Source organism: Camelina sativa, chromosome 17 (assembly GCF_000633955.1).
Source record: "Camelina sativa cultivar DH55 chromosome 17, Cs, whole genome shotgun sequence".
NCBI classification, from domain to species: Eukaryota; Viridiplantae; Streptophyta; class Magnoliopsida; order Brassicales; family Brassicaceae; genus Camelina; species Camelina sativa.
This window is the reverse complement of record NC_025701.1, coordinates 10,998,350-11,022,759: the sequence shown is the minus strand read 5'-3', so window position 1 is coordinate 11,022,759 and position 24,410 is coordinate 10,998,350. Positions and strand designations below refer to the sequence as shown.

The window sequence follows — 24,410 nt, the reverse complement described above, 5'->3', positions numbered from 1 at the left end:
TTTTTTTTTTTTTTTTTTTTTTTTTTAAAACGAAAATACAATATAGTATTTAATATTTTGATTTAAAAATATGATTAATGAAAAATATAAAATGATTAAAAAATAGAATATTTATTTTTAATATAATTTTTAAAAATAAAGTATGATTTAAAATATAATGTATAAAAATAATATTCAAAAAATTGTTTGTAAAAATATTTTGTATAAAGATATGATTTAAAAATATGAAGTTTAACATATATAGTTTAAATAAGTTTTATTTAAAATATAATGTATGAAATTATAACTAAAAAATAATATATATAAAAAGTATTAAAATAAGATTTATGAAAATATAATATAATATATAAAAATATGATGTTAATTTTTTAAATATGATTTAGGAAAATTAAAATGTATAAAATATGCTTTAAATATAAGAGTTTAAAAATATGATTCATAATATGATTTATATTAAATATAATTAATAAAAATATGACTGAAAAACATAACTTAAAGCAAATCTGTTGTCACTATATTTACATTTTACATCTAATAAATTTGTTATCAAACACAAGATTTTTGGAAGCAATTGAAAAAGTGTCATAGCGTAAAAAAACCTGCCATAACATATAGTATTCACATAGGTCATTTTAGCAATTTTTTAAAAAATGTTATAAATCTGTTATCAAACGACAGATTTTTAGTTAAATTTAAAAATCTGTCCTAACTTAAAACAAATCTGTTATCACTAGAGGTTAACCTAGTAATTATTTTTCTGTAGAAAAATTTGTCATGTTACGACAGACTTTTAATCAAGAAAATAAATCTGAAATAACAGTGGAAAATAAATCTGCCAGATATTTTACAAATCTGTCATATATTGTAAAAATCTGTGATGTCTTTACAAATAAGTTTGTCGTGAAAAAATAAATCTGTCATCAATTATAAATCTGTCATAACTGTGTTAAAAAAATCTGTCCAAAATAAGTCTGTCATAAAAAATCTGTCATACAAAAATAAATCGGTTGTGCAAAAACAAATCTGTCATACACAAATAAATCTGTCACAACTTGTCCAGCAAACTTTTGGAAATATTTAGATTTTCTTAAAAAAAATTCTGGAAGGGTAAATTTGACTTTATTTTTTTCCTAATAAAGCAAAAAATAATTCATCTAACCCTCACATTTTATGAGTTAGTTTAGTAATTAACCTCTTAATTTGGGTCAATCTAGTTTTTCTCCCTTAATCTTTTCCCTTGCAATTCTCGGAATTTGTTCTCTCAACTTTTCTAGGCCTAAAACAATGTCCCTCTCAGTTTGTTTGTGACACAATATTTTTTTTCTGCCCGAACACAATTTGTTTTTTTCTTGATAAATCTTTCAAAATTTCACCTCTAGAGGTGTGATTTTATAACTCATTTTTTCAACTAAAATAAGCTATGAAATCTCCTAGAATCGTTTTCATAAAAAAAAAAAAATTCTAAAGTATTATGAAATTTTGAATAACAGTAGATTTGAAGTAAAATTTACAAATTTTTAATTGGATAACAAGAGATTGTGAATGATTTAGAATGATTTTAATAAATGTCAAGTTCAATAACAAAAGATTTTGGAAAATTTTTAAAAATCATTAGTTGAATAACAAGTGATTTTAAAAATACTCCAAAATCTCCTAAAATATAAAGTTCAATACACCCCCTAAGAGTGTAGGGACTCTGGTTTCTTTTAAAATTTGGGATTTTTAGCTTAGGAAGACCATAGTTTGATGAAGTGGTCAGGATTTGAACACGTTGGGTGAGTTTGTGTAATTTCTTGATTAGGTACTTCACTTTGTCAGAATGGATTCACTTCTTGGATCTCTCCATATTTGAGCTTTTGGGGTGATTGGATTAAAGAATACTAGAAGACATCCGAGTGTCTCTTACTAGTTTCTCCAGAATGAGCAATATTCTTGGCTATGCAACTGGATCACATATGATGATTGGAACAAAATCTTCACTTTCACAAAGACTGTTTCTATAGAATTAAGAGATTGTTTCAAGAACTCAATTAACAAAGAATAACTCTCTTTATTAATACCAAAGAAAATCACTCAAAACTTTGGTCTCTCTCAAAACACTCAATCTCACAAATCTCTTAAGTTGTGTCACAGCTCAACACATCCTTATATAAGCCTCTACTAATCCTAATCCTAATAGGAATCCTCACACACCTAGATAACTCCTAGACATTATACCCTTATCTCTTTGTTATCACAAACACAATAGGATTAGGACAAGTTTCTACTTTAGACTTTCTTCAAGCTTACTCCAACTCCAACAATCTCCTCCTTAAGCTTGAAGCTCTGTTTCATCAAGTCTTGAACTCCCAAGAGATCCCTCATAACTCTGAATTTATTTTTGTCTAATGCCTTGGTGAGTATGTCTGCTCTCTGCTCAGTATCTGGAACATGCTCCACCTCAATTTGGCCACTCTCAACCCTTTCTCTGATAAAATGATAGCGCCTGTGAATATGCTTGCTTTTCCCGTGGAAAACAGGGTTCTTGGTGAGTGCAATTGCCGACTGATTATCGATAAGGATCATGACCTTCTCTTCTTTAGCTCCGGTAATCTCCACCATTAAGTCTTGTAACCACACTGCTTGTTTTGCTCCTTCTGTAGCAGCCATAAACTCTGCTTCACAAGATGATAAGGTCACTACATCCTGTTTCTGCGAACACCATGTGATAGGACCTTCCCCGAGATAAAAGATGTGCCCGATGTGCTCCTACCATCATCTTCGTCAACGTTATGGCTACTATCAGTGTAACCTATTAACTTTGGCATCTTCATCCTCCCATAAGACAATCCAAGGTTAACGGTACCTCTAAGATATCGTAGACATTGCTTCATGGCTGCACCGTGTGACTCCCTCGGACTCTGCATATAACAACTCAAAATTCCAACACAATAAGACAAGTCTGGTCTGGTATACAACAAATAGCGTAGACAACCAACGTTCTTCCTGTAAGTGGTTGCGTTAATGTCCTTTTCGTTTTCAGCTTTTGATAGCTTCAGGTCTGGTTCCATTGGGATAAGCACAGAATTACACTTAGCCATTCCTGTTTCTTCCAAAATCCTCTGAGCATAACAAGCTTGGCTTAATGTAATACCACCTTGATGTTGATTCACTTGCATACCAAGGTAATAAGTTAGTCTTCCCAAGTCACTCATTTCAAATTTAGAAGACATCTCCTCCTTAAATTTGATAATAACGCTCAAACTTGTCCCTGTGACAAACAAGTCATCAACATAAACTCCAATAATGAGAAGATCAGGACCAATACTCTTCCGGTAAACAGAGGGCTCCTTTGAACATTTAACGAACCGCAACTCCAGTAAAATGTGATTCAACTTATGATTCCAAGCTCTAGGCGCCTGTTTCAAGCCATACATAGCCTTATTAAGCTTGTATACCTTCCCTTCGTGTCCCTTTTGTTCGAAACCCTCAGGTTGAGATACGTACACTGTCTCCTTTATCTCACCGTGTAGAAAGGCATTTTTGACGTCAAGATGGTGAATCTCCCATCCATGAGAAGCAGCAAGATCGACAAGTAACCGTATGGTTTCTATCCTAGCCACTGGTGCGAAGACCTCTTCAAAGTCAACTCCATACTTCTGGATATAACTTTTAGCTACCAACCGAGCTTTATATTTGTTGATACTACCATCAGAATTTCTCTTCAACTTAAACACCCACTTAAGACCAATTGGTTTTGCTCCTACAGGTAATTCAACAAGATCCCATGTCCTAAGCTTCTCGATCGAGCCTATTTCCTCTTCACATGCTCGTACCCATTCCTTAGATTTTTGAGCTTCTTCAAAGTTTATGGGCTCATTGTTGATACTAAGCAACAGGAATTCACCTTCTGCTTCAGCAAGTAGGACATAATCCTCCAGATATTTAGGCTTAACTCTTACACGATTTGATCTTCTTAGCTCCGGACACATTAGTTCTGCAGAGTTTGTTGCAGTTTCGTCTGACTCAAGCTCTGTTTCTTCAGCTTCAAATATATTCCTTGAATGTCTTTCTTCCTCACCAATGCTGTGAGTCTCATCATTTGTATCCTGTTCTTCAGTATGACAACCAAATTCTTGAAGACCGTGATTCCCAAACACATCAAAAGTGATCTTAAAACTTCCATCACCATTATCTGTTTCGTGATTTCTTGACCAACTCCATCCTTTAGACTCATCAAACACCACATCACGGCTTACTATAATTCTCTTTGAAACAGGATCCAACAATCTGTAAGCTTTGGAATCCGGTTCTGTTCCCAAGTGAACGAGTTCCCTTGTTCTGTCATCTAACTTTCTTAGATTTGGTTTGTCTACCTTAGCATAGCCGATGCACCCAAAAATTCTAATATGTTCGACAGTGGGTCTCTTTTCACGAAAGAACTCATAAGGTGTCACATCCTTCAGAGCTCTTGTCACTACTCTGTTAAGCAAATAAGTTGAATGTCTCAAAGCCTCTCCCCAAAGATAGTTAGGCATATTCATATGCTTCATGATACTTCTAGTCATTTCCATCAAGGTTCTGTTGCGTCTCTCCACTACTCCATTCTGTTGTGGAGTGTATGGTGCAGTCAAGTGTCTCCTTATACCAGCAGTATTGCAGAAGGCATTAAACTCATTAGATACAAACTCCCCTCCCCTGTCTGTTCTGAAGGTTTGTATCTTCTCAGCAACTTCTTTCTCAATCATAGCTTTAAACTTCTGAAATTTAAGAAACGCTTCTCCTTTTTCTCTTAGCAACATAGTCCACATGTAGCGAGAGTAATCGTCGATGATCATGAAAATATATCTATTTCCAGCAGGCGTACTCGGTGTAATTGGACCGCATAGATCTCCATGTAAGAGTTCTAGTCTTTTTGTAGCTCGAAAACTGGTTGCTTGTGGAAACATATGTCTTGTTTGCTTGCCGAGTAAACACGATCTGCAGACTTCTTTTTCAACAGCAAGTTTTGGAGCTCCAAGAACTAGTCCTTTTCTCACCATTGAAGTTAAGGTGGCATAATTGATATGCCCCAGCCTCGCGTGCCACCTACTTGGCTTGCTTATCTCCGAAAAATTACAACAGGTGTTGTCCTGCAATCCCATCTGAACTTTATACAACTGGTTTCTTGATTTCTCTGTTTTCACAAGTAGATTCCCTTCTTCATCTTTCATAGTTAAATAGTTTCCTCTTAGTCGTATGTCAAGACCTGCTTCAGTGGCCTGACCGAGACTAATTATATTGCTCTTCAAGTCTGGAATATAATAGACGTCAGTCATAACTCTCGGTTTTCCATGATCAATAAAAGCAATGGTTCCCTTTCCTTTGATATCAACTCGTGAATCATCCCCGAAGCGTACTTTACCAGTTACAGATGTGTCAAGCTTGCTAAAATACCTCTTATCCCCAGTCATATGATTACTCGCACCATTGTCGAGGTACCATATGTTGTTTCTAGCTGTAGTTGTCTCGAACTTGCTTGGTACTACTAACTTCTCATTCAAGTAGACCACTTCATGCATCAAGAGCTCGTCTGCATCCTCTGTATCCTTATTGTTATTTTCTTCTACTTCTTGCAGCTTCAACAATCTGTCTGGACATTGTGCTGCGAAGTGGCCGGTCTGATCACAACGAAAACAAGTAATCTGCAAGAGATTTCTTCCTCCGTAGCGACCTCGTCCTCTTCCTCTGTAGAAAGATCTACCTCCACGACCCCTTCCTCTGTAACTTCCAGTTTCACCATTGTAGTCTCGATATTGCTGATTTGCTTGATTTGCTTGTGGTTCTGAGTCAGCGTACATCAATTTATTCTGATCATCTTGAGTATCTTCTTCTTCCTGTATACGCTCTTCGTAAGCCTTCAGGCGTCCAACGATGTCTTCAAAGCTTATGGTATTCAAGTCTAGAACTTGTTCTAGAGAGGCTACTATCTGAATAAATTTTCTTCGCGGAAGGCTATTGAGAAACTTCTTAACAACCTTCGACTCTTCTATAGTAACTCCTAAGGCGGCTGACTTTGATGAGATTGTAGCTAGTTTTCCCGAATAATCATCAATAGTCTCTGACTCCTTCATCTTTAATCTTTCGAACTCCGCCATTAAGGTTTGAAGTCTAGCTTCTCGTACTCTTTCTGCTCCAACGTTTCTAGAACGTATTGCTTCCCATACCTTTTTTGCTGTATCAAGTTCTCCAACTTGCAGTGTTAAGCTCTCTGGTATCGACTGAAACAACAGGGCCATAGCTACATCGTTTTCAAGCGAATCAACTTCTTTACCAACTTCTGTGGCGTCCCAAACTTTGTGTACTCGAAGGGCTATCCTCATCTTCATCGCCCATACAGTGTAGTTGGTTGATGTTAGCATATGACAGACGATCGAGGGAGATCCTCCTCCTACTTCTTTAGGTCGTTGCGTGACAACGGTGACTTCAGACATGATCAAAGAACTCTTGCTCTGATACCAAATATAGAATTAAGAGATTGTTTCAAGAACTCAATTAACAAAGAATAACTCTCTTTATTAATACCAAAGAAAATCACTCAAAACTTTGATCTCTCTCAAAACACTCAATCTCACAAATCTCTTAAGTTGTGTCACAGCTCAACACATCCTTATATAAGCCTATACTAATCCTAATCCTAATAGGAATCCTCATACACCTAGATAACTCCTAGACATTAGACCCTTATCTCTTTGTTATCACAAACACAATAGGATTAGGACAAGTTTCCACTTTAGGCTTTCTTCAAGCTTACTCCAACTCCAACAGTTTCATGCAATGTGGAATGTGCCAATCTCAAGTCTGCCTTTTACATATATGTCGTTATTGCGATAACTACGATCCTAAGCGTCTCATGAGGTGCCTCCACTTCATTGTCTTCTGAAGCACATGGGTAAATCAATGGAACAGACGATGCTTTTCTTTCTGAAATATTTGGAACTTTCAGATATTTTCCAGGTTGTGTTTGGATAATCTTGCTTGTTACAGCATTGACATGGATTGGTTACTTGGTTTCCATTTATTCTGTTGGATACTGATTGGATGGCGGTGGACCGAACATAAGTACAAAAATTTCTGTTTTGCTCAACCCAATCTTCAATTGTTCCTCAGCAAGAAAACGACTAACACTTCACAAACCAAATCTAAGTCACGAATGCAATTAAAAAGAAAACTTGTACAAAGCTAATCCTCTCATATTAATTTCTAAAGCTTGATACCGTTTAGAGTACAAATCTTCTAAGAAGTCTGGGAAACAAAGCTCACATGGGAACACTTTTTTAAACGAGCAAGGGCATCTTGTGACCTACCACCCAACATTAGATCGATGTAGACCGCTGTAACTGTAGCTTGTACATTGTTCGGCAAGAGATTTAATGCGCGTGTTACAAAAAGTTTCGCCTGGTCATGATCTCCTTGTGTGGCAAGCAGCGCGGCAAAGTTTGCAAAAAGTACTCCACGAGCTTCTTCTGGCTTAAGGGCAGTTTCCGTGGACAAATCCAATGTCTCGTCACAATCAGAGCTAGTGTGCATCCGCCACAGGTCAAAGTCTTCTTGTGCATATGGCAGTTTAAAATCATTCTGTTCAAGTAGTAGATAGCCAGATAAATGTGTGCAAGCTTCAGTGGGACGATTGAGCAAGCAGAGGGCCTCCGCTGCATAGACATGGCCTAGGAAAACATTAATATTTGAACAATCTTGAAGTTGCAAGAGTGAAGTAGCAGCTGACAAAGCTTTGATTGGATTCTCCAACTCCAATTCTACGTATGCCATATTGGCAAGAAGAGCCTGTTTGATCAATTGCTTTTCTCTACGGCATATATCCTTGAAAGCAGAGAGGGAGTCTGAGTTCGTGTTCGCTTCCCCATGAGTCTCATTCATCCCCACGAATAATGTCGATTCAAGATTCATCCCCACGAATAATGTCGATTCAAGATCTGATTTAGAATCATTCGAGAGAGACTCATTGAGCAGATATATACCATTTGAGAGGTAGACACGTGCTAGTGGTAATGAAAGCTTTTCCCATAGGGTACTGCCAGCAAGTTCCTTATATCCAGTTTCTTCCATCATAAGGTGTCTCCACTTTCCTTTCCCGGCTACATGGAGTCTGATTTTTGATCTATCGAAAGAAGTGTTTCCCTCTTCTAAAAGAACCTTTTGTAAAGCCATTATACAGCATTCAGCTAAACGGAGCCAAAGGAGGGGTTGTCTGCCGAAAACTGGGCTCGCTTTCTGGAAACATTGAGCAGCAATTAGTGGCTTCCCCCACGCCAAATGAAGTAAACCGCAGTTGTATGTGATCAACAGAGACTTATCCTGTGAGAGAGAAAACGGCTTCACTTTTCTAAGGGATGAACAGTTCCTTAGAGCTTTTGAAAACAACGCAGCGGAAGCATGATATTTTCCAAGCTGATAGTATATGCAACCAAGGTTGTTCTTGAAAATTCCTGAAGTATCTGCTTCTTCGGAGACACCCAAAAGCTCTAAAACCTTTTGATGATTCCCATGAGCATACTCAAGCTGGGATTTCAAGAGGAGAGCCATAGAGGAGTCCCTTATTTGAGCAATGTTCATTGCATGTTCAACTTCACGCTTCGCCAGTCTCAAGTTTCTGGTAAGAAGCAAAAACCGGACCTTGTAAAGCTGCAACTCAAGCTTCGGATCAACGGTCGAGAATGACCTTTCGCCTAATGTCGGGAGAATTTTTTTTGCCAGAAGCTTCATTCGTCTCTCCACCTCAATTTCTGCTATAACATTGTCATACCCTAGATTTTCCTCGCTTGATACCTGAGTTGAAGAAAGTTGCACTGTGCTTCCATTTTCTTCTTGACTTCCAAAACCATAAACTTTGTCGATATAGCCAAACGCATACTGCAAATAATACTTGTAAGATACAGAGAGAAGGAAACATCATGCAATGAAATTATTTAAGTGAAAAATGCAAGACATCATTCAAGGATGCCACAGTATATCATTCAAGTGAAAATCCAATTCCTCGCAACAAAGTAAAAAAGTCCAATTTCGCATGGCAGATTATATGATATAACATATTTGTTATTCATGACAAGTATAGAATCTTGCAGGCACACCGAAGAAAAGCAAAAAGAAAAAAAATGATGGAGACAGAAAACAACTAGATTTCAATGTGAAGAAACTTTACGAAACAGCCCGTAGATATTGGTTGAATTTTCCACTAGCAAAAGAGATCAGAGGGACTACATTTCAAGACTGTGAGACCAGTACAAACAATACTTACCAAAAATTTTACAGCATCACGACAAGCCAGTGCGATATCCAGCAACAAGAAACAGATACGAAGTGCGATTGTCTGCATATAAATATCAAGTGCCTATTTTAGAAACAGTAGGACAGATTGAACAAAGCACAACAAAAAAAGATGGAAGATACATACATCGTCTAGTGGCTCCATATTTTGAAACAAAGATTCTAGAATGGATAAAGATTTTGTATACTGATGCAGGTGAAACCAGGTAACTGCCTGCAGGAGACCAGTGAACATCAATACTTGACCTTGGCAAATGCGAATACTAAAAAACATGGGGATACATCAGAACATACAATGTTGAGAATCGTTACTGTAGTATCAAATTGATGATACTTAGACAAGTAGACGTTAGTTCCAGGGTTTGCGGCTTCCGCTTGGTCTTCCGTTGAAGAAATAGAAGAGAGACAAAAAAAAAAGAAAAAAAAAAGAAAAAGGGAAGAGGATAACAGGAACTCCAATTTGAGATCATCTCCCATAGTCATAGACGACAAAAAAAAAAAAAAATGCAGAAGAAGATTTGTGATGAAATAGATAGATAGCTTTTGCAGGTTAACACTTTTGAGAGAGTAAAGGGCAACACAATACCTTGACAAGGTAAAGCTCTGCCAGCAGTTTCTTTGATTCCGAGCCACCATCCCTGAAGTACTTTGCAATTGCCATATTGTGTAGAACCTGCTTGATTATTAAAAACAATACATGACCCATTTTGTTGAAAAAAGAAAAGCATATCTCTTAAATATTTTCACAGTTGAGTAGTAAACTAGTTTACGAAGAATATAATATCACAAAAACCTCAATACTGATTGATACATCAAGTCAAACTTGAATCCGAAAACAAAAATAAAAACTGACCTTGGGATCGTTATGCCTTTTCTGAGCGAGCTGACCTAAAATGTCGATACACTCCTCGAATTTGCCAGATTGGAAACAGGAAAGAGCGTTCGACGCATCGCTAGCGAGATCTTGAGGATCCATGAAATTGAAATCCTAATTGAAACCCTAGCAAATAAATTTTGGTGGAGCGAGTCCCATTTTTATTAGGCAAGTCAATTACGCCCGAAACCCGGCTGGCCCAACCCGGCCCTAAAACATGTCCAGGGTCTTTCGGATTCAGCCCGTTCGGACTATAAGATTTTTCAAACCGGACTTGGATCCGCTCGAAAAGTCTTTCAACATATATATATTTATACTTTTTTTGTTAACATTTTTGTTTAATTTCAATATTTAATTAATGATTTATTGTAAATAAAATTTAAATTTCTAATCCTAGTTTTCATACTTTTAAATTTTTTTATCTATAATATTTTATATGAATTATATATTATTTTATTTAGTTAAAATATTAAAATTTTATTTAGTTTATATTTTTTTCTTTTAAATTAAGTTGGTTGTAGTAAATATAGATGAGTTATTAAAATTTTGATTAATTTGTTTTATAGTGCATCTTTAAACACTGTTTTTCTAAATTTATTAATTTGAATTTTTGATCACTAAGATAAACTTGGAAAAGTCCAAAAAGTATTATAGCCCTGTTAGAGCTGTGTGATGAATTCAAAGCAGCTGCGGGTTGTCAAAAGGGATGATTCATCACACAGATGAATGTTGTAGGTTGTTAATGAATAGGGATCCATTTGGAGAGAAGGTTGAGATGAATAAGTTGTTGATAATAGCAAGCATATTCGACCCAAAAAAGAAGATGAAGTTTGCTCAGCTTTGTTTCGACACACTTTATGGTAAAAATAGTGTTGAGGCTACTCATCTTCATGATTCAGTCTTGCAAATCCTTAAGGATATGTTTGCGGAGTATAGTGTTTTAGTGAACAGAAGTAGCAGTGGTGAATCAGAGACTTCTACTCAGTCCCAAATAGCAACTTCTCAGTCTCAAGAGCAAGTTGGAAGTGATTATTGTGAGAGAACCGTTGGTTATGAAAGCATGGAGATTGGAGAGTATCTACAAAGAGGTGGTTAAAGAACTAGAAATTCAAGATTCATCAAATGAGCTGGATTTGTATTTGAAAGAAACTGTGGAGAATCCAAACTTTCTAAATGGTGCTGAGTATGATTTGTTATCTTGGTGGAGGATCTATAGCCCAAAGTTCTCGGTTCTATCACTTATTGCTAGAGACATACTTGCAATACAAGTGTCTTCAGTAGCATCGGAATCTGCATTTAGCACTAGTGGGAGAATATTAAACCCACTACATGATTGAAGACTTGAAGTCTTGATGTACACCGAGCAATGGATGAAATGTCAGATTCATGTCAATGAAAAGGGAGTGATAATAATCTAACAAATACTTGCGGATGTGGAGTTGCAAGATGATCTCATGAGAGGTAATATCTTCTCTTAAACTCTTTTAACTCGAATGTGCTTTATACTTTCTATTTTTGACAATCGATCTTTTGCTTTGATTGTAGAGTTTGATCCTGAATTCAACTTGCAAGGATTGTAGAGTGAGTTCCAATTTCAAATCAAGTTTTAAGTTTGATGTCTTTGATGAAACACTTTTGATTTCTTACTACTGAACTAATAATCTTTTGTTTTGATATGTAGAGTTTGATATGCTGAAATGAATCAACTCGCAAGGAGCCAAGCCAAGGAGTCAAGGACGGTTTCAAGTAGCTTTCAAGTTTCAAGGTTTAAGTTTCAAGTTTCAAGTCTTTGATAGTTTGATGTGTGAATTGGTCTTTTATGGTTGATGTTTGAACTTTGAGAGTGTGACTTTTGTTGGTCTTTGATGTTTGAGTTTGATGTCTGAACTTTGAGAGTGTGACTTTCGTTGGTCTTTGATGTTTGATGTTTGAATTTAGAAGTTTTAAACTTGTCTTACTCTCAGGTTTTTGTTTTCATTTTCGGGTATTATGCTACATTTTGGGTATTATGCTACATGTAGGATACAAATGGGTCCATTTTACCCGAACCAAAATTTGGGTATTCGAGTTTCAAATACGATTTGGTTCCAAAAATTACAGAACCGAACTGACCCGGAACCGAGAAGAACCGAACCGATATCCGAACCAAATTTTCTCGATTCTTAAATGGTTAAAAATTTTGCATAACCGAAAGACCCGGACTCGATCGGTTCGTACCAGATCCGACCCGAGGACCCGAATGCCCAGGGCTATTTGAAACAAACAAATTCAGATGTTTAAAATAAAATAAAAACGATTTTCGTATGAGAAACAAAAATATTGAAATTTTTAATTTTATGCTAAAACTTAAATCCTAAAATTGGAACGAAACGCCGACATTTAATACAGATGAGCAAACGACGTCGGTTTGTATTTAATACTTTGGGAAGCGGTGTAGTGTCTTGACTCTTTTTGTTTTTTTGGCTTCTCCGGTAGGCCGGACTGACTCTGATCGCCGGAGTTTCTCTTTCTTCTCAAATCCGTTGTGGAGCTAACTGCTCGTTTTGATCTCTGCGGTGATGATAAGATCCGAGCTTTATCACTCTCCCCTGTCTCCGATTCTCAAACCCTAGTCTACCTAGGAACCTTCTCTGGATCTCTTATTCTCCTCTCTCTGGACACTTCGACTAATATTGTCACGCGTCTCGCAAGTGTATCGCTGAGCGCTTCTCCCGTTGAGTCTGTTTTTGTTCTTGGAGAGGAAAGAGGGAAAATTCTCGCACTTTGTAATGGGTACTTGTTCTTGGTGGATTCGCTTCTATCTCAACAAGCTAAGAGATTGGGTGGTTTATTGAAAGGGATCAATGTGGTTGCTAAGAGAGTGAGAGGACGAGACTCTTCGAGTACTGACTTGTTGCCTTCTGAGGAAGCTGTGAATCAAATAGGGTATCTACTGCTTTTCGATGTGGAGAGTTTAAAAGCTACTTGGGGGAAATTTTGAAAGACATGCGTTCCTTTCTTCATGCTCAAATAGGGTATCTACTGCTTTTCGATTTGCGCTTTGAGGAAGCTGTGAATCAATTTCTGAAGTCTGAAAAAATGGAACCTTCTGAAGTTTTTCCTTTTATCATGCGGGATCCTAATCGCTGGTCTTTGGTGGTTTATAGTAAATTACTCTAAAGTTGTTTTTAAAATTTGACTGCTTAATCAACCACAGTTCTCTACTTTTGTCACTAAAGGCATTGTCTGACTTGTAGCCAACCAGATATTTATGATTTCTCAAGCCTTGTCCAGCTGCACTCTGCTTCACTAAGATTTTTACGTGCTTTCAGGTTCCAAGAAACAGATACTGGGGACTGCATCCTCCCCCTGCTCCTTTCGAAGATGTTGTAGATAATGGGCTGATGGCCATCCAGAGAGCCAATTTTCCAAGAAAAGCAGGAATGGACACTCCGGTTGACGAAGAGTTTTTCTCAAATCCCCCAAGTAGAGCTGATTTATTGGATTTAGCAATCAAAAACATTACCAGGTGATACAATTAATCTTTTATGTATCTTGTTTTCCTCCACAGCCTTTTGTAGTATATACCCTGTTCTCTGAGGTGCGAATTGGAATATAATGATGTTATCTGTTGCCAAAGGTACCTCGAGATATCACGTGAGAAGGAGTTAACTCACCCAGTGAGGGAGGGAATAGACACGCTTCTAATGCTTCTTTACAGAGCGTTAAACCGTGTTGAAGATATGGAGAATCTTGCATCTTCCGATAATAACTGTGTTGTGGTATGTGTTTTCTGTGAAGATAATTTACGCATGTACATATTTGATTAGCATCAACTAGAAAGGTGGCACCACAAACTAATAACTGAAAGATGTAAGAAACCTGTAATTCGGAAAGCTATTCTTTGATAGAACTATTTAGTTAAAAAGGAGAAGAAAACAAGTTTTCAGTGCCTAGTAGTCTAGGTGCGTTTTTGTATGCATTGTACTTAAACCATAGTACCAGTTTTTCAGTCATTTAGCTGAGTCTCAGTTTAGTAAACCACTGACATTTTAAGATGCTGACTCCCCCCCTAAATTACGCTGTTAACTTAATAATTTTAACTGTAGTACTCTAGGATTCATGTGGATGTTATCAGAATGTTGCTTGAGGAGTTGGAGAGTGATCTAGCTGAATGTTATCAGAATGGATGTTATCAGAATGTTGATTAACTGTAGTACAATTCAAGGACTTTACAACTTGTGTTGACAATGCAGGAGGAGTTGGAGAGTCTTCTAACTGAATCTGGACACTTACGGACTCTTGCATTCCTCTATGCAAGTAAGGGGATGAGTGCGAAGGCTCTTGCTATTTGGCGTCTCTTTACGAAGAATTATTCATCTGGTCTATGGCAAGACTCAGATGACTTGGTGCCCTATTTACTCGACAATGAGCTCATTCGGTTATCTGGTAAAGAGGCTGCTGCCGCAGAAGCAGCCAGAATTCTTGAGGAACTCTGTGATCCAGAACTGGCATTGCAGCATCTTAGTTGGGTATGACATATGATATAACTCCAAGTTGTTGTAAATTTTACAAAAAAGATTTGCATCTTGTGAGTATAATTGATGATTGTGGATGTATCATTTTTAGATTTCAGATATAAACCCATTGTTTGCTATCCAAGTCTTGACGTCAGATAAAAGGACAGAAGAGCTTTCACCAGGTGGGAATCAGGGTTAACAGAACATTTGTGTTTGATTGTGAGTCAGATTTTGATCTCTATTCGTTCTTTTAGAAACCTTTGCCAACTGTTTCTTAGGTTTTGAATTGTGATCCATCCTGGACTCGTATTGATGAATAATGGCTTAGCTGGAGTCTGGGATGACTAAATGCAAGAAGACTAAGGCTGCTTTAGGTTCAGGATACCATAATTTTGTCCGTGCATATATTCTCATGTATTTAGTGTGCTGTTCATCATTTTAGTTAATATAAGGGTTAGAATAGCCATCTGTTCCATTAACTTACAAAGTCTAATTTTGTTTTTCTTCTTGACTTTGGATTATTGAGTGTCTTGGCATATGACATTTTATGTATAATGGATTAAATACTAAAAATTTGATAGATGTGAGTGTATGTCTTTCTTAATCTTATTGCAGAGAAAGTGGTCCAAGCTATTGATCCCAAAAGGTTGAAATCATACAGAGGTACAGTTACTTAACGCATACTAGTAAGTAGTAACTAGTAAGAGGAAGGTCCACCAAAGTGTTTTTCTTGCTGACTTTATATACTGGCCAGGTACTTCCAATGGTTGATTGAGGAAAGAGACTACACTGACCCGCAGCTGCATACATCGTATGCCCTCTCACTTGCCAGATCAGCACTTGAGTGTGTTGAAGTTCAAAACGGTATCCAAGAAGCTGATGGTGGAGGCAGAGAGGCACATGATTGTAATGTTGGAAGTATTTCTTTGTTTGAAAGTGATGTACGAGAAAGATTGCAGACTTTCTTGCAGTCTTCAGATCTATATGATCCTGAAGAAATCTTGGAATTGGTAGAAGGATTAGAACTGTGGTTGGAAAAGGTTTGTCTGTCAAATCTGTTTCATTCGGTTTTGAATGGTTCTATAAAAGTGTCGTTTAGGTGTGTATCCTAGGATGCTTCATGGTTCTGATGGTGCACTGATGATTATTCAATGAATTTTCTACTGTCAAAATTACGTGTTGTTTTACCGATTTGACTTGTCAATTTTTTGTTGTTTTTTTATAGGCAATCCTATACCGAAGGATAGGGCAGGAGACATTGGTCCTCCAAATTCTTGCTTTGTAAGTTCACTTTAATAGTCAAAGAAGTAATAAAGAACATAATTGAATTGTCTATCTGATTATTCTGGAAACCAAAGATTTTGAGAGCTTATGAAGTAAGCAAATATAGTTTATTGTAAATTTGAATGTGTGGTTACTGATAAGATGTTCTCTGGTGGGCGCCAGGAAGCTTGAGGATTGTGCAGCTGCAGAGCAATATTGTGTAGAGATTGGAAGACCAGATGCATTCATGCAGTAGGTTCTTTTCCTTCATTTCATCGCTGTATTGTGAATATCATCCCACGATTTGCTCTTCTCCTTGTTAAATCCCTAAAGTTGATCTTAGGTTGCTTGATATGTACCTGGATCCTCAAAATGGTAAAGAGCCTATGTTTAAGGCTGCTGTTCGCCTCCTCCACAACCACGGGGAATCACTTGATCCTTTGCAAGTTCTGGAAGTAAGAACTCCCAGTCCTCCATATGTCAAAAGAACGTTGATATTGCCTCTTATCCTATAGCTTTTTCATTTGGTTGTTTGATGATAGAGTTGACATCATGTTTTATTTTACAGAAACTGTCTCCTGATATGCCCTTAAAACTGGCATCAGATACAATATTGAGAATGCTGAGGGCTCGGGTTCATCATCATCGTCAAGGCCAGGTAAATATTCACAGTCCCTACAGTTTCGTGTATTCTATATCTGCTAATATTGTGAATACCTTATTTTCTGGGAAGAACAGGGTTGGAGGAAAATTGTGTTTTAGTTGTCAAATTTGGCATTTAATATTGATAAACTAATCAGATTTGTTACTGACTTTCAAGTTCCTCCGATATGTATGTATATGCATTATTGTCTGAATGATCTTAAGTCAATACACAATATCTCACGTGCATTGGATGTAGACTCGAGGTTAGCAAGATTAGAAGAAAGATCACGTCAGATGCAGATAAATGATGAGAGCCTCTGTGATTCCTGATGATACCATTGTCTGTTACAAGGTTAGTCCCCGCCTAGAAACTAAGCTTTACATTTGTCAATATAATTCTGATCTCTGAGGCGACTTTTGCTGTGGTCTTTCTTCTTCTTCTTCTTCCCAGTGTTACCGACGCTTGGGTGAATCAAAGTCAGTAACAGGCCGTGACTTCAAGAGAGATGCTCTGATAAAACCCGGTTGGTTAGTAAACCGGTAGCAGAAGACGCCCCCCTCTTGTTCCGCAACGATCACTTTTTTTTTCCACCTGACCTCTAGCCTCTCACAAACACAGAGCCTGTACAGTACACAAGCAGCAGCTCACGCAGTTCCGCTAGCTTAAAAGTTGTGGTTGTGGTGGTACTGCGAGCTTGATACAAGATAATGAAGAACACAAGGGAGGATCTGTATTCGATTGTCATTAGCTTCATAAACCTCATCTCTCGACTCGAATCGGCAATATTTCAAAGATTCTTCATGTTCTATAGGCTTTTTTTCTTCCCATTGTGACAAGACAATAATACTGTATATGAATTTATGTAAGACGAAGGACCATTTTGGCTAATAAACGAAAATTAATAAATAATTTATATAAAAAAAAAAAAAATACGAAGAAAAATCAAACAGACGAGTCTCGCGAAAGAGAAGGTCAGGGGGAAGAAGACGATCTTCCAATTCAGGTTTCTGCTTTTATCTTCTTCCATCAGAGCATACATACGTCGAATCGTATATCGCCGATCACCGGTTGAAGCTAACAGTTTAAAATTCGGGGGAAAGAAAAAAAAAAATGTCGATAAATATGAGAACGCTGACGCAAGAGAGATGATTTGGAAATATATATATATACTAGTATTCGTAGTACGGGAAACCTCACTTACTTAATTACTTTTGTATAAAGTTTGTATATGTCATATATGTATAATGTGTTAGTAGTTCCTTTTTTTTTCTGATCATCTATATTTTATAATAAGTCGTAATTCGTCATCTTTTGAATACATAGAACTAAATAATGAAAGAGAGCTCATGAATGATGTAATTAGATTATCACAGTTCACAAAGTGCGGATAAATAATACGTCTCTAGCTAGAAACATATGAACGTGCAACCCTCGGGTGCATCTCATCCTCATCAGCTTGAGTCAGCGTTACACATATTCTGGACACATGTTTTTTGGTTTCAGAAAGCTTTAGACTTTAATCAATATTATTTAGTTCTTCGTATGTCTTCTTTTTATAATTAATATCATTGATTATAATTAATCAGCTTACCATAATTTTGGAAAGAAGATAGCGAAGAAAATACTTCTCCTAGTTGTTTTAGTGTCTAGTCTTTAAAGAATACTTCTCCAAATTTGGAATAACCATGCGATTCACAAAACCAATCAGAATATTCTATCTAATATTTCATTTAAAAAATAAGTCAAAATTAAATTAAAAAAAAGCAAAACAAATTAAAGAAACAAATTCTATATACTTTTATTTAAGAAAAAATAAATATTCATCTGGTTTAAATTTTACAATTAAACTAAGTTATATATCGGTTTGGGTTTATAAGTGAGAATTAAGGTTTAGATTTTACAATTAAAACAAAATTATATGCCGGTTTGAGTTTACAAATGAGGTGGTTAGGGTTTAGATTTTACAATTAGAACGAAATTATGTCGGTTTGGATTTACAAATGAGATGGTTAGGGTTTAGTTTTTACAATTAGAACGAAATTCTATGTCGGTTTGAGTTTACAAATGAGATGGTTAGAGTCTATATTTTACGATTAAAATGAAATTATATATCGGTTTGGGTTTACAAATAAGATGGTTAGGATTTAAATTTTACAATTCAAATAAAATTATATATATCAGTTTGGATTTATAAAAAAACGGTTTAAGTTTTAAATTTCATAGTGTATATAAATTTTAAATTTCCTTATTTTAATGGGGTAAACCTAAGTATTGTCCTTTATAAACCAACGTGATAAAAAAAATATATCTTCTAAACTATCATCAGATTATCTTCTAAATTATCATCAGATTACCTTCTAAACTATCATCAGATTATTTCCTTATTCTAAATTATCTTCTAAGTTTTAAAAATTACCATCAGATTTTTAGCTTTACAGGGCATTTAGTGGGTTTCCAATTTAGGTTCAGACGGGCCCATTGCTGAATCTGGCTCGTTACAACCCTAGTCCAGTTATTGGATGGCCTCCCTCTCTATGTGTTCAAACTTCACTTAAGATTGTTTCCTTAACCTTTTTACTAATTAGTAATTAGTATCAAATTATCCCTCACGTGAAAAACTGTTTTATTTCTTTTATTGCAGCAAAAATAAATCTTAAATGACATAAATTTTACCAAACGTGTTCAAATCCTAAACACTCCTATTCATCTCCCATTTTCAAAAGTTCTTTAATATAAAATCTGAAGCCTCTATTTTCTTGTTCACAAATCAAACACCATTTTTTCATGATCGGACTTCATGAAACTTTTCTTTTACAATTTAAAAAACATCCACACGTAATAAAGAATGAGACGAAAACTAATGGTGCATAAATTACAGAGTGACAAGTCTTCAACACTTCAGTCATCTCTAAAACATGATCTCTACTCTAGATGATCAAACAAACAAATAACCATATTCTCAACAACCATAACTTTTTCATCATTGGTTTTTCATAGCTAACTAGATAATGTGAGGTTGAAATTAATAGAATACAATATAATTATATATTTTTTATAGTTTATATAACATAAATACTCTTTTAAATAAGTATCTATTTTGTACAAAAATTATAATTTTTTTTCTCTCAACTATGGTTTTATAGCTTTTATTTGGAAATTATAATATTATCTACAACACAATATGTTCATAACAACATAATTTTCATAATGTGATAAGGACAGTAATCTTTAAAATCATAATGTGATAAATATCATAGTGGTTAAGATCCTAATAAAGAATTGTATGAATATAATTATGAATGATATTTAGATATTCAACTTTTTTTTTTTTTTTAATTGGTATCTTTGAAAGATCTTTTGTGAATTGTGTTCAATTTTTTATTTTTATGTTTACTTTTTATTTTATTTTAATTATTGGTTTGGAAAGTAGTCTTGCATCCAAAAAAAAATTAATTAATACGACGTCGTTGGAGAAGCTCTCAAAAGCCACACATGTGACTCAAGACGGCCCCTTGCGTTGTTTTAACAAGTGGGATGGATTAATTCATAAATTCATTTAATTAAATGAGTTAGATGAATAATTGGGTTAACCGACTATAATACATATTAATTAATATTTAATATTAAATAATTATAATTAATTACAATATAAATTAATTAATATTTAATATAAAATTATAAGATGATGATGATGACATCATATTGTTGACTATGATATATATATATATATATATATGACGATGGTGATGTTAATATGATTATGAAAGTATAACGATGATGATGATGATAGTTACATAATGGTAGTATGATGATGTTGATATGATGATGATGATGATAGTATGATGATGATAATATGACGATGTTGATATGATGATGGTAGAACGTTGATATTTAAATCTCTCATAACGATCCCACAAACCACATGAGAATGAGATGTGCTCGAGATATCAATATTAACTCAATATATATTTTGATCGTAAGGAAAATAAATTAGTTTCATTCGAATGTTTGGTGGTGACAAGAGTCTGATAATATATCTTTTGTCCACCCACGTTTAGTGACATGAGCCATCGAGAAAGAGGACTTGCTTGTAAATGAGCAAACTCCACAATACAAAACAACAGTCTTACGTCCGTAGGAGACTAATCTGCCTTTTCGAATATGTTATACCCAATACAATACTTGTAGCAAATAAAACTTAGTTGGCTTTATTTGACAAAATAAATTTTGTACAATGACATTCTGATGCTTAAATCATAATGGGATTGAGTGGAGAGTAACATGAAAAGCTACCGATTTACCAAATATTGAGACATATGATGATAATATTTGAGCGTATTTGAGTGTTTTAATGAACTTTTAATCGAGTATTGATACCGGAATACTAAATTGCGAGACAAATGAATGGTTCACTTGGTAGAATTATAGAGCACGTCTACACCATTTCAAGAGAAAATCAGTAATTTAAATTTTATAAAATGGGATACTAACTAGAATTTACTCTAGTTTTGATAAATTTGGTTATTATTATAAAAGTTCCAAAAAATACTTCAAAGAAAAGTACGAAAATTGTAAGGAAAAAGATTTCGGTGTATTGATTGACTCATAACTAAATTTCCATAAAATACTTTATAATCTAAGAAATTAAATTTACATTATATATAGATTTACATTACATTAAATTAAAATGTACATTATTATGGAGTATTTTTGGATTAAAGGTTGTATTAGTCCCCCAATTGCAAATCCATAGACATATTAAAAGAGGTGTGCCGCATCTCGCAAACGGGTTTTTAACCCACATAACCCAAAAAGCTTTCTTCAGTATAAAACCGATTCGACAAATCTTATAATCGGACTCTTCTTGGATCTTTTATTTTTTGCAAAATTAGCAAAACCCTAGATTTCTTCTACTCTTCGTAATCGATTTCAATGGAAGGTACATCGTCGGCCATCGCGAGGAAGACATGGGAGCTAGAGAACAACATTCTCACCGTCGAACCACCAGATTCAGCCTCCGACGGCATATTCCACTACGACGACGCTTCGCAAGCCAAAATCCAGCAGGAGAAGCCATGGGCTGCCGATCCTAACTACTTCAAGCGAGTCCAAATCTCAGCGCTCGCTCTTCTCAAGATGGTGGTTCACGCCCGCTCTGGTGGCACTATCGAAATCATGGGTCTTATGCAGGGTAAAACCGATGGTGATACCATCATCGTTATGGATGCTTTCGCTTTGCCTGTTGAAGGTACTGAGACTAGGGTTAATGCTCAGGCTGATGCTTACGAGTACATGGTTGAATACTCTCAGACCAATAAGCTGGTAAGAGCTCCTTGATTGGCTAGGGTTTCTCTTTTGTTCCTACTTGATTTATGGTGTTTTAGGGTTTTAGAGATTCCCTTCGTAGTGATTCTTGTTTTATTAGCTTTTGGTTGATTGATTAGTTATTTATGTAACTTGAACTTATAGGCTGGGAGGTTGGAGAACGTTGTTGGATGGTATCACTCTCACCCAGGGTATGGATGTTGGCTCTCGGGTATTGATGTTTCGACGCAGATGCTTAACCAACAGTATCAAGAACCTTTCTTAGCTGTTGTGATTGATCCAACAAGGACTGTTTCGGCTGGTAAGGTTGAGATTGGGGCTTTCAGAACATATCCTGAGGGACATAAGATATCGGATGATCATGTTTCTGAGTATCAGACTATCCCTCTTAACAAGATTGAGGACTTTGGTGTGCATTGCAAACAGGTACTTATCATTCTCGATGATTGATTTTTTTAATCTAGGAGGCTTAGATTTTTTGCTATTGTGATTGATTGATTGATTTGTTGTTTGTATGTGGCAGTACTATTCATTGGACATCACTTATTTCAAGTCTTCTCTTGATAGTCACCTTTTGGATCTCCTTTGGAACAAGTACTGGGTGAACACTCTTTCTTCTTCCCCGCTGCTGGGCAATGGAGACTATGTGGCCGGACAGATTTCAGACTTGGGTAAATTCTTGGATGTGCTAGAGCATGTTAATTTACTTTTAACCCAGGTCGTAGTTTAATATTTTCCCTTCTCTTACCATTTAATCTTTTACTGGTGAAGCTGAGAAGCTTGAGCAAGCGGAGAGTCAGCTCTCTCACTCCCGGTTTGGAGGAGGAATTGCGCCAGCTGGTCACCAAAGGAGGAAAGAGGTTTGTCTTGGTGGCTTTAACAAATTTATTTGCTATCTTCTCAATCTTTATTGACTGTCTGAGATACTGGAGCATGATTTTGAGCTCATATACATATGCCGCTTGTCAAGCTTTTTCCTATCTAGAAACTTAACGTTTGGCGAATTAAGTGCTACTATCAAGATCTAGCGACTTGGATGGGTAATTTGTAGTTTGATTGATAGCATTTGAGATCTTTATTCTCAGGCAGTATGTTGATTGGATATAAACTGATCATAGATACTCGCTACCTGCACAACATTATGGTTCACCTTGTCTGGTTGTGGGATTTCACAGTTTTTAATGTTTGTTTAGTCAAAAAAAATGTCCAGAGTTGTTTAAGTTTGCACTAGTAACACTTGGGAGACTTTGATGTGTCAATTATTCTAACCAGTTGTTGCCAATAGTCTTGTGTCTGCTTCCTAGTGTAGTATTATTATCTCTGGCTATGTGACTGTTTTGGTTTGGGAGATTTCAAATTCTAAGCAGGTGTTTTTTGAATCACTTTCAGGATGAGTCTCAGCTCGCTAAGATAACTCGGGATAGCGCAAAGATAACGGTCGAGCAGGTTCACGGGCTAATGTCACAGGTGAGTGAATACATTCTGACACGCTGATACTATTTTGATCCTTTGTGGTTCATGGATCCATAAGATTCACTAAACTCTTTCATCAATTGATATGCAGGTTATTAAAGACATCTTGTTCAATTCCGCACGTCAGTCCAACAAACCTCCCAGTGAAGCATCTGATCCAGAGCCAATGATCACATCGTGAAGTTTGTTATTCTTTTGTTGTGTCTGCGCGAATTGACTTTGGTTTTGACCCGGTTTATGAGGCAATGCACATTGTTTCCTATATCTCTCTAGTGTAGTAGTATCTGCTTCAGACAAGCTCTTTGGGTTACTCTAAAATGACATTAACATGACAACTTCGATCATTATGTTTTTGTCTTTGACATCTTGAATTTGGTATCAAAGGCTTAGTAATTATTCCATATACAAAAGAGCATGCCTGTGAAAACCATAATCCAGACGCATTTAATGATTTCAAACTTGAAAGTCAATTAACAGTTGCGGTTTACTTGAAGAATGTATGACTGATACACAGCCATGTGCTATAAAATTTGATACAACCATACAAACGTTACCAAAAGAATGAAGCAACAAAGAAAAGAGGTTCTAAAATCAAATCTCTAACACTTGTACAAGTTGTCTTCATCACTTGAAATTCAGTTATCCTCACAGGAACAGTTAACCTTCCTGTTGTTCACATCTCCTTTGTTACAGAGAGAAAAAACTGAAATTGCCAGTACAACAAGACAGAGAAGAAAACAGTCAGTTGGAAGTGATTAAATTGAGGGAGTAACTCGAGTAGAATAAGAGTAATACAGTAAATTACTTTCTCACTTAACCAGCGCGTCACTGCGTAAAAATCACAATTTTTGGGCCTTCAGTGATATAACCCGACCTGCTTCGTTTATGATACGTGATCATGGTTAGGTAGATTAGCGTATGGTTAGGTAGATTAGCGTATGGTTTAAGTATTTTCCATTTATGCATTAGGGTTTTGATTAAGTTGTATCAAGACCTATATAATGGTCTTTATTGATTAATGAGAAAC

The 24,410-nt window shown here is 35.9% G+C and overlaps 2 protein-coding genes and 1 pseudogene across 2 annotated transcripts; 2 read left to right on the top strand and 1 right to left on the bottom strand.

Annotated features, from left to right (window-relative positions):
- LOC104759365 (CCR4-NOT transcription complex subunit 10-like) lies at positions 7,106-10,289 on the bottom strand. Its single transcript, XM_019239298.1, has 5 exons — positions 10,157-10,289; positions 9,598-9,976; positions 9,431-9,517; positions 9,275-9,346; positions 7,106-8,889 (listed from the first exon to the last, which is right to left on the bottom strand). Exons 2-5 carry the CDS (start codon positions 9,937-9,939, stop codon positions 7,255-7,257), a joined length of 2,136 nt encoding a protein of 711 aa, XP_019094843.1. The 5' UTR covers positions 9,940-9,976; positions 10,157-10,289; the 3' UTR covers positions 7,106-7,254.
- Positions 10,920-17,702, top strand: LOC104756645 (annotated as a pseudogene).
- Positions 21,370-23,784, top strand: LOC104756644 (COP9 signalosome complex subunit 5b). Its single transcript, XM_010479265.2, has 6 exons — positions 21,370-21,907; positions 22,055-22,336; positions 22,434-22,581; positions 22,682-22,770; positions 23,300-23,377; positions 23,475-23,784. The coding sequence occupies exons 1-6, from the start codon at positions 21,518-21,520 to the stop codon at positions 23,562-23,564; spliced, it is 1,077 nt and encodes a 358-aa protein (XP_010477567.1). The 5' UTR covers positions 21,370-21,517; the 3' UTR covers positions 23,565-23,784.

Bases quoted from the DNA above. Each gene is read 5' to 3' on its own strand.
- LOC104759365 (XM_019239298.1), bottom strand. From the start codon at position 9,939: ATGGTGGCTCGGAATCAAAGAAACTGCTGGCAGAGCTTTACCTTGTCA. The intron at 9,518-9,597 runs GTATGTTCTGAT...GGTCTCCTGCAG, and splicing joins CAGTAACGATTCTCAACATT to GCAGTTACCTGGTTTCACCT. The intron at 9,347-9,430 runs GTATGTATCTTC...ATTTATATGCAG, and splicing joins ATATGGAGCCACTAGACGAT to ACAATCGCACTTCGTATCTG.
- LOC104756644 (XM_010479265.2), top strand. From the start codon at position 21,518: ATGGAAGGTACATCGTCGGCCATCGCGAGGAAGACATGGGAGCTAGAG. The intron at 22,337-22,433 runs GTACTTATCATT...TGTATGTGGCAG, and splicing joins TTGGTGTGCATTGCAAACAG to TACTATTCATTGGACATCAC. The intron at 22,582-22,681 runs GTAAATTCTTGG...TTACTGGTGAAG, and splicing joins CGGACAGATTTCAGACTTGG to CTGAGAAGCTTGAGCAAGCG.